The sequence below is a fragment of the Aptenodytes forsteri genome, unplaced genomic scaffold (genome assembly GCF_000699145.1).
Source record: "Aptenodytes forsteri isolate BGI_AS27 unplaced genomic scaffold, ASM69914v1 Scaffold80, whole genome shotgun sequence".
In the NCBI taxonomy this organism is placed as follows: Eukaryota; Metazoa; Chordata; class Aves; order Sphenisciformes; family Spheniscidae; genus Aptenodytes; species Aptenodytes forsteri.
Window position 1 is genome coordinate 3,191,086 of NW_008795026.1, and position 18,725 is coordinate 3,209,810.

At 43.5% G+C, this 18,725-nt stretch overlaps 1 protein-coding gene across 1 annotated transcript in view; it reads right to left on the reverse strand.

Annotated features, from left to right (window-relative positions):
• Positions 1–18,725, reverse strand: part of OBSCN (obscurin, cytoskeletal calmodulin and titin-interacting RhoGEF) — a 214,003-nt gene that overhangs the window by 146,425 nt on the left and 48,853 nt on the right. Inside the window, 14 exon segments of the mRNA XM_019471183.1 lie at positions 88–354; positions 1,166–1,435; positions 2,080–2,346; positions 3,326–3,430; positions 3,934–4,095; positions 5,509–5,662; positions 6,385–6,497; positions 6,900–7,166; positions 11,763–12,026; positions 12,267–12,536; positions 13,028–13,294; positions 14,432–14,707; positions 15,534–15,809; positions 16,961–17,236. Of these exon segments, the coding sequence (XP_019326728.1) occupies positions 88–354; positions 1,166–1,435; positions 2,080–2,346; positions 3,326–3,430; positions 3,934–4,095; positions 5,509–5,662; positions 6,385–6,497; positions 6,900–7,166; positions 11,763–12,026; positions 12,267–12,536; positions 13,028–13,294; positions 14,432–14,707; positions 15,534–15,809; positions 16,961–17,236 (3,234 nt within the window).

The window sequence follows — 18,725 nt, forward strand, 5'->3', positions numbered from 1 at the left end:
TGCCAGTGTCTCACCACCCTCAGCGTAAAAAATTTCTTCCTTATATCTATGCAACAGGCAAGCATCCCTGCTGCAAACCGCTCATACCTTCAACAGTCAGCGTGGCTTCGGTCTCGGCATTTCCAGCCCTGCACTTGTACACGCCAGCATCTTCGGGCTTCACCTTCAAAATCTTGAGCTCTGCCGAATGCTGCTCCCTCTTGATTTTGTACTTCTCAGAGGGCTCGATGGGTGTGTGGCCTTTGAACCACTTCACAACCTTTGGAGAAGGCCTGAAGTCGCAGGACAGGATGACTGAATGGCGCTCCAGAGCTGTCTTGTCCTCCATCTTCCTGGTGATCTGTATGTGGTAATCTGCAAAGCAGGGTTGGCAAAGAAGAAAGGATCAATCTGAAGAAGAGGAAAGTTTCTAACCTGTATTTCATGTCAATTAATTTCACAAAACAGTTGTGAACGGCATACATGAACTGCTCAGATGGTGCTACAAGTTTCTGTTACAGAGCTGATGTGCTTTGAAGCTAAAACAACATGATGATCTATAGGGAGTGCTGGTTTCTGTAAGATAATACTGCACATTAACTACCAAATGCATGGTCCAGTGCTTACTGAATTGCTCTCTAATTAAGGTTTTTAGTCAAGTAAGAACAAATTAAAGACAAAACAAGGACTTCAGGATACGATTGGAGATATTTACAATGATGACAGCAGAAGATAAAAAGCCTTGAAGCTTTGTCCCAGATCAAGTCAATGACAAAGTAGATTAAGTAAATGAGCTATCAAACTTGACTAGTTCAGAAATGGGACAAAATAAACTCTCCTGGCAAATTGCATCTGTTTTGTCCTCTTTGGTAAAGTCAAGAAGAAGAAAAAAACCCAACCAAACAAAAAAAACAGTCTTAGCTCAATAGATTTGAATACCAGGTTTGAATACCAGGCACACCAAACTCATTTAATCAGATCCCTTCCTAAGACATTGCTGTCTCATTTCATGCATCCAACATTGCTCCCAACAACTTGTAATTTGGAACTAAGCAGATCTTCCATAAATTTCCAAGACCCCAGCCAGTGGAGCCTGCACATTAGACAGTACATATGAAAAATTACTTTCCAGGGACTGTAAGAGGGACAATCTCTCATGGTCTAATTCAAGACATAACCACATTACCTCTGACAAGCAGGTTTGCTGTAGATTTTGATTTGCCAATGGAGAACTGAATGGTGCCTGTCATATCAGCACTGGTTTTCAGTATTGTCAGACGGTGGATCGTGCCTTCTTGCTGCATGATAATGTTTCTGCCAGCCTGTAAGACTTCTCCGCGTAGAGACCATTTGGGGGGTTTCACGGATGGAATGGATATCTCGCATTCAAACTTGGCTTCTTCAGGCTCAGTCACATCCTCATCACACAACTCCTTTACGATATTAATGGATTGCTCTGGATGAAGGATGGAATGAGAAAGCAGGGATTTAGGAGTCACGAAAGAACTCTTTCATTAGCATCCTGCACACTCATGCCATCTTTTCTGCATTTGAATACTGCACTTATTGGCTCAAAAGGCCTTAAAACATCCTTTTTTTTTTTTTTCCCTATAAAAATAAACATATATTGCTGGTCACAGGTCAGACAGTGAGACTGTGACACAGCCTCAAGAGAATCCAGATCTCCTGATTCCCAGTCTTATTTCTAAAGCCACCTTCCTATCCTGATATCAAATACTTGGCACTATAAAATGGAAAAGAAGGTTCACTGAAATGCAGATGTTGATAATGGGAAAGACTTTGGTTAGCTATAGCAGCTTTTCTCCGAACAACAAACTTTCTCCGGCATATCTGATAAACTTCTCTGGAACAGGAATTTCATCACTTTCCTTAGGAGAATATACCATATATTTATTTTACAGGATGTTTCTGCATTTATAATCCTAAAAGGATTCAATATCAATGGACTTCAGAGTAAATCCACACTGAATTAAAATACTTTTTAAGTGGTATTTTGTTTTCAAAGTAAATAACCAGGGCTTTTTGAATCAGCCAGTCCTCCTTCCAATGCATCCTAGAGGGGAAAAAATGGTTTACTACCTTCAACAAAGAAATTAGCGCTGCTTTTGTCATCAAAGGCATCACAAGTGTACGTGTCCTCATCTTCATAATCTGCATCGTTGATGATGAGTTTCCGATAAACACCTTCGCTCACAATTTCGTATTTGTCACTAGGGTGAATTTCAACGTCCTTTTTATACCATTTAACTTTGGCACTGCCACGAGACACCTGGCACTCCAGGAATCCCCGGTGTTTTTCAAGAGCAATCTTATCTCGCAAAGGCTTCACAATTTTTACAGGCAGCTCTAAAAGGAGTAAAAAAAAAGATGGAATAATCAGTACAGTTTCCGTGAAAAGTGCCAATTAATATCTCGCAAGGCTTCACGATTTTTACAGGCAGCTCTAAAAGGAGTAAAAAAAAAGATGGAATAATCAGTTTCCGTGAAAAGTGCCAATTAAAAAACTCATTAGCAATATTTCTTTTATGTTCCGTTATTTGGACGATGACAGGAATCCCCACTATGCTAAGCATTCAACTAGCACACAGCAAGTGAAAAGCTAATGAGAGGAAAACTTTTTATCCCTATTTTACCACTTGGATGGCTGAACTGCAGCGATAATAGGTAATTAACTCGACACCCGTGAAAAGTGCCAATTAAAAAACTCATTAGCAATATTTCTTTTATGTTCCGTTATTTGGACGATGACAGGAATCCCCACTATGCTAAGCATTCAACTAGCACACAGCAAGTGAAAAGCTAATGAGAGGAAAACTTTTTATCCCTATTTTACCACTTGGATGGCTGAACTGCAGCGATAATAGGTAATTAACTCGACACTACGCAGCAGTGCTATGGCAAAGCCAGGGACTGATCTCAAATTTCACGAACTCCTCATCAGTGTGTTAATTCAAATGTCCTCCTTCTCTCTGTCTCTGTCACACTGTTTAAGTTAAACACAAAAAAATGCTGTATTCTTTTTAAACATACACCAGAAAGAGAAAATGCAGGAGAAAGTCAAGCTACAGCTTTTTGTCCCTCAAAGTTCAAACACGACTTTTGATGTCTTAGGGTGCAAAACCAACCTCCTGAGAAAATAAACTGTGTTCTTTAGCAAAAGTTAATTCCCAGACTGATATTTCACATACAGTAAGGTAGGCAGGAGTTTTTCTTTCCCTGAAAGCTTTAGGTGTTGTTTAACCTTCTTCACATTAAAAGCGAGGGAAGTTGGTTGGTTTGTAACATGAAAGAGCTTAAGCAGTATTGGCATGAAAAGCATAATTACCTTTTACAGTAAGCTGGGCACGAGATTCTGCCTTTTCTGCTACAAATTTGATCTCTGCTGCATCTTCAACTTGGACGCGCGTGTAAGTCAGCGAATAGGTCTTTCCTGAGAACAGACACACAACCAGACATAGCTTCCCCTGAGCAAACAGCTTCACTCTCCAAGGCACACTGCCAGGTTGAGCATCGCTCATCTGGTTTCAGTGCATCACCACCTGCTCCCACGGCAGCCAGGCCGACCATTCCCCTACGTCTATGTCTCTGTATCAAAGGCTAACCTAACCTCAGCTCCTCCAAGGACTGATTGAATGTGGTCCCCACCATCTGGAAAGTACTCGAATCAGAAGGATCCCACCCACTCTCAGATGATACAAATTCCTACCCGCTGTTGGCAGCGTGGGATGGTGGGATGACACCAAATTTGCCTTACTAAAAGTTCCCATCACGTCACTGTCCCAGCCTAGCTGCAGCCCCAAAACAAAAGGGGAACTCTCTGCTAAATCTTCTTAACTTCATTTTGAAGGTCAGACCCTTCTGCCTAGTCTCCCATACCAGCACCTACTCCAACCCACCCTCATTCAAGAATGAGATCCCCCTTTTTCATCCTACCATCTTGACGCATTCTAATATTGTCGGCAGCCTTCAGCTTGTTGTCATTTTTGTACCATTGGGTTTGGACCTCATCATGTGAAATCTCACAGACGAAAGACGCGCTCTCGTATTCATTCACTTCCACATCTTCCAGTGGTTTAACAATATTGATATCTCGGGCTGTGAAATCAGAGAGACAGATATTTATTTGGGGTTTCTCCATAACTGAGTGCGGTGTGTTTACCTTCTGCATGCTTGCATGGAAAAAATGGATTGTGTTTTATTCTAGACCAGCCTCCCTTCCTGGGTGGTTTTGCTCTTCAGCACAGTAAATACATTTTACACTTGAACCTACAGGTAGAATCACCAGCCACAGTGGGGCTCGCTGCAAGAGGATTTTATGGATGCCGGAACTTTATACAGGTTTTAAAAGTTAAACATATTAATGAAAGAAAATCTGCCAAGGAAAACTGAACACAAGCCTACAATCTCTTGTGTCACTATAAACCTGTCTCATTCACATGCTTCTCTGCATGCTCTCCTTTTGCTCCCCTGCTTGTGTGTCTGGACTGTATCAGCCACAGGGACCTCAGCCACATGTTTTACCTAGGAGATACGTTTACTTCAGAGTCCCCTGAACTCAGTATAATCCTCTTTAACTCTGCAGCTTTGCACTAGCTTATGTCAGAACTGACCCATATGTCTGTGCTACTGCAGCCCTTTCCTTTTGAAAGGGAAGGCCTCAATACACCTTGGATCAGCCACAGGACCAGAACTCGGATGCAAACCAGCCAGCATTCAAATAGCAACCCATCCCGGTCACAAAGTCAGGGAGAAAAGGGGGAGTTCAACAGAGCAATGGAACAGGACAGATGTTCACGAAGATATTGCTGAAGTGGCCACATGAGGACAGCATCTAGTAAGCAATAAGAAAGAGCTGATCTGTCTTTTCAGATACCCCTCTGGAAAATAACATCTGCCAGGGCACAGCAGGCCTGTCCGTTCAGTAACTGGCCTTCAGCACGAGCTTGTCTCTGGTGCCTCAGAGCCTGGTGACAAAACACATCTGGCGCTTGACCAGTTGCACAGTGCAACACACAGAGGGAAAACCTGTCTTGAGCATAAAGGAGAGATGCAGACAGAAATCCTGACACTTTCCTTAGCATTTACAACATAAAAAAGTAGGGCACATCTTGAGATCATACCCAGGGATTGCCCAGTCTCTATTCAGCCAAAGTCCTCCCGTGACAATGGCAGAAGCTAAACCAAACCATGTGCACACCAGCCATTGAGTCCCTTCTTTGTGCCAGGCTGCCCGGTATTTGCTAACTTGCCAATTTAGAAACACCATTCAAATTCCAGAGAACAGAAATCACTTATGATAAATGGAAAACTAAGTTAGCACCTCTTCCAAAAATACTCCTCTAAGGATAGAGCAAGCACAGGACAGCTCTGCCAGCACTTTCTCACTAGGAAGAAAAAGTTACCCAAAATGAGTAATTGCAAAATACACAAACTGTCCACGAAGCATTTCTTGCTGTGTAGGCAAAAAATACTGCAGTAGATGTAATTTCCTACTTCAGTCAAACATACCATGAACCTTTAGGGTAGCTGACGTCTTGTCTTCAGCTGCTTCACATGTATAGGTTCCCTGGTCTTCATATTCACACTTGTGAATAATGAGGCTTCTCTTATTTCCCTGGGAAATAATCCCCACCTTTTTACTTTGCTGGAGCTCCTTCCCATCCTAGAAGGGAAAAGGCCAAAGCAGATCACTGTCAACTCTTCTATGTCTGCAGTGAGCAAAACAAACATTCAGATCTGTGCTCAATTCACCTGTCTCATTGGACTTAATGGAACTGTGCTTACCGGAACATATGTTGAAACGTGAGCACAGTGCAAAGTTTTCAAGAAGCAGGAACGGCTGAAGAACATGCATAACTTTTGGTTGACCTTAGACACCTATTTGAATGCTTAAGGCACTGTACAGGGTTGGCAATAAGCTCCTTCAGACATTACCTTGAAGGAATGCTGTTATCCCCATTTAAGGGAAGTATCAGCTGAGCCCCAAGGAAGGTACATGAAATGCCTGAGCTGATCCCCAAAATGACTGTCAGGTGCAAAGGGAATTGAGGCTTCACCTTAAATCGCAGTTCCCAATGAGTCTATAAATCCTGGGTGAGAACTGCTAGGCACGAAGTAAAGCACAAGAGTGCATTGCTATCAACAGCAGTACTCACGTTCTGTGCAAGAACAGAAAAGTTTAACTTTCAACCCAATAAACACACCCAGTAAATAAATAAGAAAGTGATGAACTGGGCAAGTAAATGAACATAAGGACGAGAGCGCAATACTAAGAGCTGTATAGTAAAGGCTCAGACTCCCATCCAGTGGAAGTGAAACTAAAGGCTCACATTCCCTTCCAGAGAAGTCAGAAATTAAAATACCACTGTCCGTTAAATGCTGTACCTTGAACCACTTAACATCCACGTTGGGCCTGGACAGCTCACACTCGAATGTGACCTTGTCCTTCTGAGTTACACTGACATCTGCCAAAGGTTTGCTGATTCTCACAGGCAATTCTGCAAAAAAAGAGAAAGTCCAGTTAGGGGGGAATTCGGTCTCCAGGACCGTCTGGCACAAGCAATAATCATAGAATCATAGAATCATTAAGGTTGGAAAAGACCTCTAAGATCATCGAGTCCAACTGTCAACCCAACACCATGAATAGGCAGAGCCTAGCTTCCATGTGACAACAAAATCCTATTGTTTTGAGCACATTATCATGAGTTGTTCTGTGGACAATGATGTTACAATAATCCTGTTGACAGTAGAAGGATATGTTTCTGATGATGATCCAGTGCTTAACATCCCTTGCAGTTACAAAGAAAGCTTGTTGCTCTCTTAAAAGCTCGCTTGCTGGGTCAGGAGAAGACAACCATGTCCCACACCAACCAGGGCCTGAGACTTTCAGGTCTGTGTACCTGTCACAGTGAGCCTCCCTGACGAATGAATGCCATCTGCTTTGAAGGAGATGAGTCCTGCATCTTCAAGAGTCACCGAAGAAAGAGTCAGTGAATGTTTCTTCCCCAGGACGCCAATACTGATGTTTGGTGAAGGCTTCAGCCGAACGCCATCCTTCTGCCAGGTCCCTTCCACGTCCTCATGCGACACCTCCACCTCGAAGGTGACGGTCCCTTTCTCAGAGACTTCAAGGGGCTGAAGACCTTTCACCAGCTTGATCTGCCTCACTGAAAAAACAACAAGGACAAGTTGGAGATCTCACACCGACAGCTGTAAAACAGCCTGAGGACTTCCAAGATAGATTATTTCCTTATTCCTCATGCAGGAACCTGCCAATTAATTGGTATCTGCCAATTAAACAGCCACCTTTGCAGGAAATAAAACCTGTTCATGACCATACTGCTGGCATGGCTGCTATTCTTAAAATGGATGCTTTCAGCTGAGACAAACAAGTCAGCCAAACATTGCAGAAAAAGGGCAAACTGGCCCTTTTTCTAGCAAGATCCATCACATTCACTGTCTATGCCAGAAATAAGCTTTGAAGTTGTACACACACACAGAGGAGTAGAGGCATTCCTGTGCTGGGTGAGGTGGTCACCAATAACCATCAGGAAGAAACACTCTAGCGGAAGATAACGCTGTTGGTATTTACACTGGGACCAGGCTCCCTGTGCTGTGCAGCAAGAGAAATGTTGCTGAAAATACTTATTCTTCAGGCATGATCCAAGAGAAAGAAGATGATCAATAGAGATTAATAGAGCATAAAGGAATAAACAATATTGTTCAGCTTTTCAACTAGGGTAAAACAAGGGAGGGAAGGAAGTAGCAGGGAGATGAAAAAGCTTTAAGTAAAAGGAAAAAAAAAGTCCACAACGCAGTGTGAAGTGCACTGACACCTCATAGCTCGGGGGACAAAGCATCCGTATTTTAGGTGGATATTACCTGTTCCCACTACGAGACATCAGTGACATCAGTGCCCTATCAGCCAGTAAAATGAACTTAGTGTTTAAACTTGACTCACCCTTAAAAGAAATTAAGTTGCCAATTAAAAAAAAACAACAACAACAACAACAACAACAAACCCCTCTACAAAGCCATGAATTATTCACAAAAACCTTCAACTCCCTATGGGTCCTCTGGGAATATTTCGACCTTCCTAGTTCATGTTTAGCAGAGATAATCCACATTCAGCCAGGACCTGAATGCGAATGTGACCAGGAGTGGGCTGTGGGCTCTGTTCTGTGGTCATGGTCTGGACCCAGCTCCTGGGCTGAGGACACCATAGCCTCTCAGGCTCAAACATCTCCTGACAGCACCTACCCCTATGCCGCATGGGGGACAACAGGGAAGAAACTATTTCTCCAAAGGTCCCACGGAGGTGATGTGAGTAGACTATGACTTTATTAACAAACTGGGTAGAAGCACAGTACTGTTCTCCCCAGGAGGGCGATGGTGGACTCCACGTAATGCCAGCTCCTTACGCCTTTCCTGTCCCCTCTGTTGCTGTTACACCTCACATCAGGTTTACAGAGGAGCGTATGCATCCTATGTAGGATCCTGTCTAACCCCTCGCTCAAGGAAGCCACACCGATTCCTCTCTCATGGTCTTCTCCAAGGCCATGACCACTTAAACACAAATTTGCCCCAAGGATGTGTCTTGAACCAGACAAATGAGGGAAGTACAGACCTTCCAGGAGCTGTGCTTTGCTTCCCAAACTAAGACACCGGCTCTCCTGGCTTTGCTCACTAGAAGTTGCATCAGTCCCCAATTTCTGATCTGATTTTGCAGCTGGTCCCTATCCCCCCCAGGGGTACCTCATTCTCTAAACTGAACACTGTGTACCTGCTACTATCTAACCTTTCCCCTAGGTCAATAGATACTCCAGCTCCTCAAACAGTGACTGGACCAAGGAGCAAACTGAAGTTATTCCAAGGAGATAGCGAAAGGGACTTGCAAAAACATTAACTACATAGCATAGCAATTTCTGACTCAGTAAGTGGCCTCCTGGATATATCCTCACCTGGTGCTGTATGTAGGACAGAAAAATAAAATCACTTTTTCAAAGGTCTTGTCATAAAGCAGCAAGAGTTTGGGAAAGGAAAACTTTTACAGGATTTATTTTAATAGACAATATTTTGCGTCAAGAGATTTAACATTTCATACTCATGTTCCCAGTATAATTTCTGCTATAATTAATTGACCTAATTACGCTTTTCCCTGCTGAAAGCTTAGAGGTGTTTCAGAGGAAGGATCACTTCACCTATGACTTACTTATTTAAGTCTTCCACAAACATCTCCTCCTGGTCACAACCGAAAACAGATATTCAGCCAGATATGTTATTGGTTTGAGTAGCTCAGTTGTTTTTAGGATCTCCTGGCATCTTAAGATCAGAACAGGTGCTTATCTTTTCATGGAGCAACTTTTATACTAGAGTAAATCAACAGATTTTCATATAGCTATTCCTTATTTACCTTGCTCTGAAAGCAATCTCAAACCAAAGAGTATCAGTCCAGCTTGGTGGTTTTTAAATAAAGGTCCTCTAAAAATCAGGCTTCTTAACCTAAAGCTGAGCACCAAATAGTAGTAGCTCAATTCCCCAGACTGTGAGCATTTAAAGAACTTCTGCTGACCTCAGTGTAAGCTCTAACACATTCTACTGAAAAGAGGCCATTTGCTTAAATGCCAAAAAATGGAGCATAATTTTAGACTTCTACTTTTAGAGTCTTGCTTTTGCTGTAAAGCAGCGCGAGACCTTGGTGCTGTCTCAGCCGGAGGACTTGGATGCAGAATACATATAGTCTAGTGAGATTTCATATGTGAAAAGAATTTCCTGCTACAGTGAGCCGATTCCCCTTTTTGATCACGGTCACTCTCAGATCACCTTGCGTTTCCATCACTGCATGAAACTATCTCAGTTCCTCAACAGAGGAGCTACTTTTTACAGTGACACTAAGCGTAAGTGATGAGAATGCAGCTGGGTGCCTGGGAAGCACAACCCCAAATCCTCTCTCCATCAGAATAGGAGGTTTATAAACCAGAGACAGATATACATTTATGCTTGCATGACTCACCTTGCACAAAACACTGTTGGCAGCTATCAGGACTACCCAATTACTTCCTATATAAACACTGTTCCATCATTTTTGTTTTTACTACTTGGCCACAGCAACAGCCAGTGTCTAAAAACCAGGTATAACTGAATCTACAACCAACTGGCTGAAACATCTTGCTTCAAGGAAACTGAGTATCACCCAGAGTCTGAAAAAAAACATCTTGGGATGCAGTGTGTGAAAAAGGATGAAGCAGCATCTGCACTGCATTCTTCCAACACACTGTGACCATGGAAGTGCTGTATTTCTTTATCTTCTGTGGAATCCATTTAACTGAGACAGTAAACCTGAATCTAATTCTAAATCAGGATCATAGTCACCCATGGTTCCTTGAATAGTCAGAAAGACACTCCAGAAGGTAATTCAGTGCATCTAAGACTTAAAACACGCTCTGGAGGTCTTTTTTTCCCCTCTGTTGACTACAGAAGGAACTGAAAGTGATGTGCTAGATTTAGGCTGCATGAATCCAAGCCTAATCTACCAGCTGCTAGTCACTGGCACTGTCTGGTTTTTTTCTAGAGCTATTCAGTTTGGAAAAAAGATGAGCAACTGCCAACAGAAGTGATAACTAACTGCCCCATATCAGCATGCTAAAGCAGTGGAGTTTTGACAACTGTCAGCCAGGAAGATTTTGAAGACGAAGCTATCTTAGCAGTGCATGAAAGTGATTTGACAAACCCTGCTCTGTATGAGACAGTCTGTCATCAATTTTTTTATATCTTTGATACCAGCAGAAGACCACAATATTATAAGGCTGGAAAGACCTAGAAAGGTCATCTAGCCCTTCTCTCCCGCTCTAGGACACACTCAGCTCTTTACATCATCCCAGACAGATATTTCACTAACCTTTTCTTAAACCCGTGATGGAGGCTCCAAAACCTCTCCAGACAACCTATTCAGTCATCCAGCCATTAAAAAGCTTTTTTTATTGTATAACCTGGATCTTTCTCATTGCAATTGAAGTCCATTATTTCCTGTCGTTATTTCCACATGGAGAACAGATTGTTCCCTTCCACTTAATAACAGCCTTTTATGTACTTGAAGTCTGTTATCAAGTCCTCCCTTACCTATTATTTATGACCTACACAGCACCAACTGGTGGCAGGGGCTTTGCAGACAAAATTAGATAGTCCTTAAGTGCTTAAATCCTGTCTTCATCTATCCTGTAACAATCATGACAAAAGAATGTAGGAAAAAGGACAGAAGTACAGGGCTACAGCTGAGACACCATTAGCTTACTTGAAAGGACAGCACCCTCAGAGAGAAGATTTGCTTTTGTAGTATTTTTAATCCTGACTGAATATAAAGAGACATTCTGAAAGAGGTGGTTTGCAGAGAAGAATTAGGGCAATGGATGGCTGAAGAGGGAATGGTTTGCTAAAAGCCATACAAAGGAAAAAACAGAGTGTACCAGAGAGTAAGAAATTTCAGAGGAAGGAGAAGAATCAGCCAAGGAGCTTAACAGTCAACAGCATGACTGAAAGCTGGTGGGATGAGATGGAGACAACAAGAATCAGCCAGCTGTTCTCTGTTTACTGCCCTTGCTTCCACCTCCTATCGGTCACTTGACTGGCGGCCAAGCCCATGGTTGCGTCCCTGCATCCCCATGGCAAGTGGGGGTGGCAGCAGCCATTATGATAATGGAAGAGACCAGAATCAACCTCCAAACCCTGTCCAGGGTATTTATAGAACTGGAGATCATTGAACTTACTTTCCACATTGATCTTGGCTTGGGTCTTGTCATCAGGACTCTCACAGCAGTAGAAGCCCCTGTCTGCAAAGGAGATGTCCTTAACGACCAAGGTGTGCTTTGTTCCCTCAGCTTTGATCTCTATTTTTTCACTGGGCTTCAATACGACGCTGTTCCTCATCCACTTCACCTCTGCAGGCTTGGTCAGCTCTACCTCCAAGGTCACTGTGTCCCTCTCTTCAGCTGTTCTGGGCTCCAGTTTCTTCTTGAATGAGATTGAGGCCTCTGCCAAAGGAGAAGAAATATTAGTAAGAATGTAGAAGATTCAGAAAACAGGCTTTCAGAGTGAATTAAAATGGTGGCTCATGTATCTCCAGTCCCAATGCATTCTGGGCATCTGTATTTACTGATGTGAAAGCGGAATTTCCCTACTGCTAACGTAATCGGTCAGAGGGAAGGCCACATAAAACGACATAGGTGATAGCATCAGTGACAGCCTGTCAAAGAGACATTGTCGCCTCCTACCTCGGACTCTGAGATTGGCTGTGCTTTCTACGCCCTCAGCATGGGCGGAGATTTCAGCTGCATCTTCCAGCGTCAGATCAGTGATGGTGAGGCTGTGGTTGGTGTCCTTCTGGGAGATCACGTACTTCTTGCTGGCTTCAATCTTGACACCATTCCTGAGCCAAGTGACCACGGCATCACTGGGAGAGACGGTGCACTTGAACACAGCCTCTTTTCCTTCCTCAGAGACCACGCTGTTGAGACTCGTAACGAATTTCACCACTCTGGGAGCTGATGGATAGGAATAAAACATTTAGGAGTGTATCTTTGAGACATGGCATAAACACCTTCAAAGAGCCAAAAGCTTCGATGATTTATTGGAAGCAGCAGTTTTTATTACTTACAGTAAGTGATCACAATAATGGGTCATCACATTTCCCATGTCTAAGTTTGGCGTATAAAGATGCCAGAAGAGAGGGGCAAAGAGGGGGAAAAAAAAGTCCCATCTTAGATTTGGGATACTTAATTCCAGCCTCAAATGCAATATGAAGGTCAATTTGCCCACATATTAAGAGACCTGAGCTCAGCAGGTCTCAAAATCATTATGTTCTTCACAAAGATGTTCCACTGACGCTGAGAGAGGAAGCGGAGTTTTGTATTTTGCTGTCAACACAGGAGACAGCACAAACACATGAACAAACTCAACTTTGCAGAGTTGTAATGGCTGAGGACAAAACCCAAGGATCTCTCCACATTGTCACCATGCAGTTCTAGAGACATACCTTTGGGGGTGATGGTAATGCTGCTCTTGTCATCTCTGGACTCGCAGGAGTACTCTCCCTCATCCTCAGCCCGGATCCCCGTTATTGTCAGTGTTCGCTTGACCCCTTCCTCACGAATCTGGAAACGCTTGCTGGGCTTGATCTGAACTCCGTTCCTGCGCCACACCACCTTCCCTTTAGCATGGCTCACGTCACAGGTCAAAGAGACGCTACCTCCAATCTCAGCATTAACAGCTTCAAGTTTTTTGACAAACTTCACTGGGATTTCTGAGATGCAGAAGAAGGAAAAAATGATGAAAAAGGAAAAGATAAGAAACCTGTTCTAAGAAACCATTTCTGGCCAACTTTAAAAGAGATAAAAAAAACCCCAAAACCCAACACCCAACAGATTTGGGGATCAGGGTAGACAGAAACAAACCAGAAAGGTGGAAATTTAGGGAGATTCCTTTGACGTGGAATTTTAATATCATTATCATTCTGTAAAGCAAGAACAGTGCTTTTAAACAGGATTGGGTTTTGCCTTCCTTCCTTTCTAATTTCGTACCCAATGAGACCATGTGGTGTTTTTACATCAGAGCCTGATTTGCCTGACTAAATGTAAAAATCCATATGGATGCACAAGCTCCAGCCACCTTTGTCTCTGCCGTCACTGGAGATGCAGCCAACGGAGTCAGAGAAATCCAGGGTGTGATTTCTTTCATCCTGAAGGAGACATTTCAACAGGTCGGATGTATCATGACCTATTAGCAACCACTCCTCTGCAATAACTCCAAAGGGAGCTGAGGGGATGCATCTCAGCTGCAGACATCTCCAGTGTGAGTGTCTGAAGAGAAAGGAGCAGGCCTTTGCTCTGGGACATCACCCCTCTCATCTCCATCTGTGGACCAGCTATATTTCATCCTTCTTGTGAATTTATAGCCTTAGCCTTGACTAGGGAACAGCATCCCAGGTACACCATCCGGGAACAGAGGAGGATACAATTCAGGTCCTGTTTCCCCATGTGACTAACTCACAAATCTTCTCCTCACACAACATCCCTCTATATCCTCATCAGCTTCGTCATGCTGGTGAGCCGAGTGGGGAAGAGCTAAGGCTCTGCCATGCCCCAGCTACTGGGGTTAGGAGACAGAAACAGCATGATGACAGTGGGGAGCAGACACCAGGAAAAGCACCCGTCGTAGGCCTCCTTGTTCCCCTGAGTGGCCAGCAAAGGACAAAAATTGGGTATTTGGAAGCAGGAGAACTTTGCTGGCCCGTGGTGGGGCAGCCACAGCAGCTGCAAGAGCAATTCAAGCCTTGAGGTTGGAACGGTTTTAGAGAGAGTTTGGACTTCACCTCCATCCTACTATGAGGGAAGCATAGCTAGTGGGGTGGGACACGACCTGTGTGCTGCTCTCTGCTCACCTTTCACCTGTACTTTGAATTCCTGCTTGTCACTCTTTGTTTGGCAAGTGTACACGGCAGTGTCTTTGCTCTCAGCCAGGTTCACCGTCAGGGTCCTGGACGCCCCCTCACTCTTGATCTCATATTTCTTGCTCGCCTTGATTTCTGTTCCATCCTTGAACCACTTTACTGCAGCAGTTTCAAGCGTTACTGAAGTAGTCAGTGTGATGCTTTCATGTTCTTGAACAATGAGAGGTTCTTTCTGGACAACTTTATTTTCAAATTTAGCCTCTGGTTCTAGGAAAGACATTAAAATAGGAAAGCTAATAACGTAAATCTCAAATCCTTAACACAGCAATTTTCTATTACTCTCTCTTCATGACTCACAACACCAGCTCATCCATAATCTGTAATAACCCAGGGAATATGGCTGAATATTTGTGGCTGGTGTAATCTTTTGCTGAGTGGGAAGAAAGAAAATGATCTGTCGGGCAACCCAGAGCTTCTGCTTAGAAGAGAAGCAAAGGAAAGGAAATGCAAATATATATTTTATCTGCTGCCTACAAAAAGCTTGTTTCTTAGAAGTAAAATGACCTGTATAATTATTTCCTCTCCCATTTTTAGGATTTTAGATCTAATTAAGAAGAAATATTAGTATGCTAAACCTGAATTTATGGCCTATTTTCTTTTCTGCCTGCTCTATTCCCTTTCTCTTGGCTTCTTCTCTATCTTGTACAATGCCTTGCCACAAAAGTGGGCAGTTTTGGGGCACACACAGCAGCAGACCACCTTTTCTTAGTCACCTTTCTCCATAGCTCTATTTCTTCTCTTCAAAACTTTCCAACTTCTACTTTCAGCTCCCCACCACTTAAAAAGGTTGGGCGACGGGGTGTGCGAAGGAGACACTAAGCAAAAAAAATATATGGCATTTCCAAAGCCAAAAAAAAAAGTCTTCAGCCAGATTTCCCACCTCCACACTGCTAGATTAAAAAGGTCAAATTAATGTGTGATGTGGTGGACCGATGCTGCTCCAGAGAAACTGGTGGCTGCACCATGGCCACTGGGTAGGGAATATCCCATTTTCCTCTAAGCCACACAGAGAGCTGCTTAGGTGAGTCCTCACCAGCTGCTTCCAACTTGAAGGTCAGTTTCTGGCCTGCAGCCTCACAGATGTATTCTCCAGCATCTTTCTTCTCCAGCTGCTCTATAACCAGGCGCCGGGTTTTGCCCACAGTTTCTGTTCTGAATTTTCTAGAGGAAATGAGCAGTCTTCCATCCTTGAACCATTTCACTTCGGTTGCGTCCTGTGCTACCTCACAGCTGAGGGTGGCACTTTCTGTCAGGACAGCATTCACCTCCTTCTGGACGTTTTCCTGGTTTATAAATGCAGGTTTTGGCTCTAAATGCAGAAAAAGAAGAAAATATTGATTGAGGGATTAAAATGAGATCAGTCTTACAGATTCTGTGCAGACACTTGGAAAATATTTAGGTTACCACTTGCCAAAACTGATTGTCTTCACTGGGCAATACCCAACCTTCTGTGTGACCGAATTGCAATGTGGAAACTAGGGAAGCAAAAGCCTAAGAATGGAGAGGACCAAGAGAGTCCTCGACATCAATCCTATGGTTGCAAGCCACCGTGCAAAAAACATTTAATTCAAATGCTCCCAAAGAACATCTTGTCCTGCATATCACCAAAATCTCACCAATTCATTTTAGTTAAGACCTACAGTGAAATGTCAAGGTCACAAATAGAGCACTATGGGCTTCTGGAACAGACTCTTCATGGTGTCTTCCACTGTCACAAGCGTGACTTTCAAAGGGACAAAGGAAATATGATTGGCCTATAGTGCTCAGATATGCCAGGATCAAGGCTGGCAAGGTACCCAAGATTGGGTACCAACGTCAACACTCCCTTTAGCATCCCATGCTTAAAGCTGTTTGGGCACCTTGTGAGTCCTGTTCCAAAAGACCAATTGCTGGGAATCTTTCACGACAAAGGTACATTTAGCACCTGGCAGGAGTAGTAAGGCATCTCAGAAGGCTGAGATCTCAAACACACAACAGCACAAATTCAGAAAAAGTGCCGAGTTTTCAACCCATTTCGATGAGTGCTGCTGCCGAAATTGCAAATGACAAAGCATATTCCAGCCTCTCAGTTTTCAAAAATAGGATTGTGAGTCTAACAAGAAATAGATTTTTGAATGGCTCTTTCCTTTCAAGAGGAAAGATGCACAAGATTCAGTGCACAAGAATCAACCTTTGGGATCCCAGAAAAGGGAAAGATGTGAATAATATGTTGATAATTATTTCTATTATATTTATATCTGCAATTATTATATAGACAGACTAAGAATGAGATAGGTCTTTGTACCGTGCTAGAGCCAAATATTCCCATTTCTACAAGTCCAGGCAATCAGGTACAGAAAATCAGGTGAACCCTACAGGGTGCAACAAAGCCCAGACTATTGCAACTGAGTCATTGTGTAAGAGTTATTACAGGTATTACTTTATTATCCTCTACTGTAATTCAGACAAGATGTGTCTCACCTGTGATGACAAGCTTGAAGGTCAGTTTCTGGCCAGCAGCCTCGCAGGTGTACTCCCCAGCATCTCTCTTCTCCACCTGACCCACCACCAGACGACGCGATTTGCCCTCCGACTCCACCTTGAACTTCTTGCTCGAGGTGATCACTTTCCCCTCCTTGTACCATTTCACATCGGTCTTCTCCTGGGCCACCTCGCAGCTCAGCGTGGCGTTTTCTGAGAGTGCAGCTTTCACCTCTTTCTGCACCTTCTCCTTGTTTGTAAACACAACTTCTGGCTCTGAAGAGAGAGAGAATTTCAGAGTGTCTCCAAGATATGATGTTGCGCGATCCCCTTATCGCGGCTTACAGGTAACACTGGAAACCAAGTCTCTGACTTGACAGTACACATACCTACAGCTTAGAAGACCGTGCAGACTGCTTTGTGGTGAGTTTTTTTGTGTTTTGTTTTGGGTTGGTTTGTTGTTTTGTTTTAAAGAAGCTTTTTGTTGCTTTGTCACAAATCACTCTAAGATTAGTATATTTATGGCAGCAAGCTAGGAGATCATCTGGACCATTTATAAGAGCATTGTATGGCAGGCCCCAGTCAAGGCAAGATACATTTTGGTTGAAGTTGAGTGAAAAGTAATGAATTCTTACTGGGAGGAACTGTCCCTTTCTGTGTCACAGCCCCATATCATTGATTCCTTTTGTTCCCAATAGCTGTGTCTGCTGTCGTTACTGTCCTATTGGCACTAGATAACTTTCTTCAGTGCAAAGGATGCTAAGACCAGGACTTACATGTTCAGAACTGTATTATTACTTCCCATGCAACCTTGAGAAAAGCCCAGCCCACCTCACATTCTTACATCCAAATGGTGAAATCCCCTTGTTCTCCGGTTGACGCATTGGTCAGCCCACTTGCAAGAGAATCAGGAGGCAGGGAGTGAGTTGGAAAGTTGAATCCATTCTCCTACTCTACAGCCCCAGTAGGGCGATGCATCTGAAATTAGTCCCCATGACACTTTCTTTCCCTAGTTGCCACTTACATGGTGCCTTAGAGACCTTAACATATAGCAAGCCTTACGGTCATATTCAACCCCCAGGCTGAAATGAGCTCTTCCAAGACAGAGTGCAGACATCAAGCAGACACACAACTGCTCTCCACCATGACCCTTCTCTGAAATGTGCTGAGAATCAGACGCGTTGCAGAATTGTTCTTGTTGTACCAACACGAGGGAATGAAGATGTGCAATCAGTACTTTCTTTTTCATGGCCCTGTTCCTACAGTGATGGGTAGCTCCAAAGTTTTTCAAGGATGGAGCTCCCTGTGTTAAGGATTTTATAGAGTTTTACATAGAAGTTATAAAGAGAACTGTATTTGTAACTCTGTCCCACTCCTCAATCAGAGCGAGACCATCTCAATGATGTTCTCCAAAAATTTGAAGCATAACAGGAAAAAATTTATGAAATAATACTCATTTTTCTAAATAATCTAGAAAAAGGAAGACTGGGCCAAAGAATCTTCTCTCACCTGTGACATCAATCTTGAAGGTCAGTTTCTGGCCAGCAACCTCGCAGGTGTCCTCCCCAGCACCTCTCTTCTCCCCCTGACCCACCACCAGACGACGCGATTTGCCCTCCGACTCCACCTTGAACTTCTTGCTCGAGGTGATCACTTTCCCCTCCTTGTACCATTTCACATCGGTCTTCTCCTGGGCCACCTCGCAGCTCAGCGTGGCGTTTTCCGATAGTGCAGCTTTCACCTCTTTCTGCACCTTCTCCTTGTT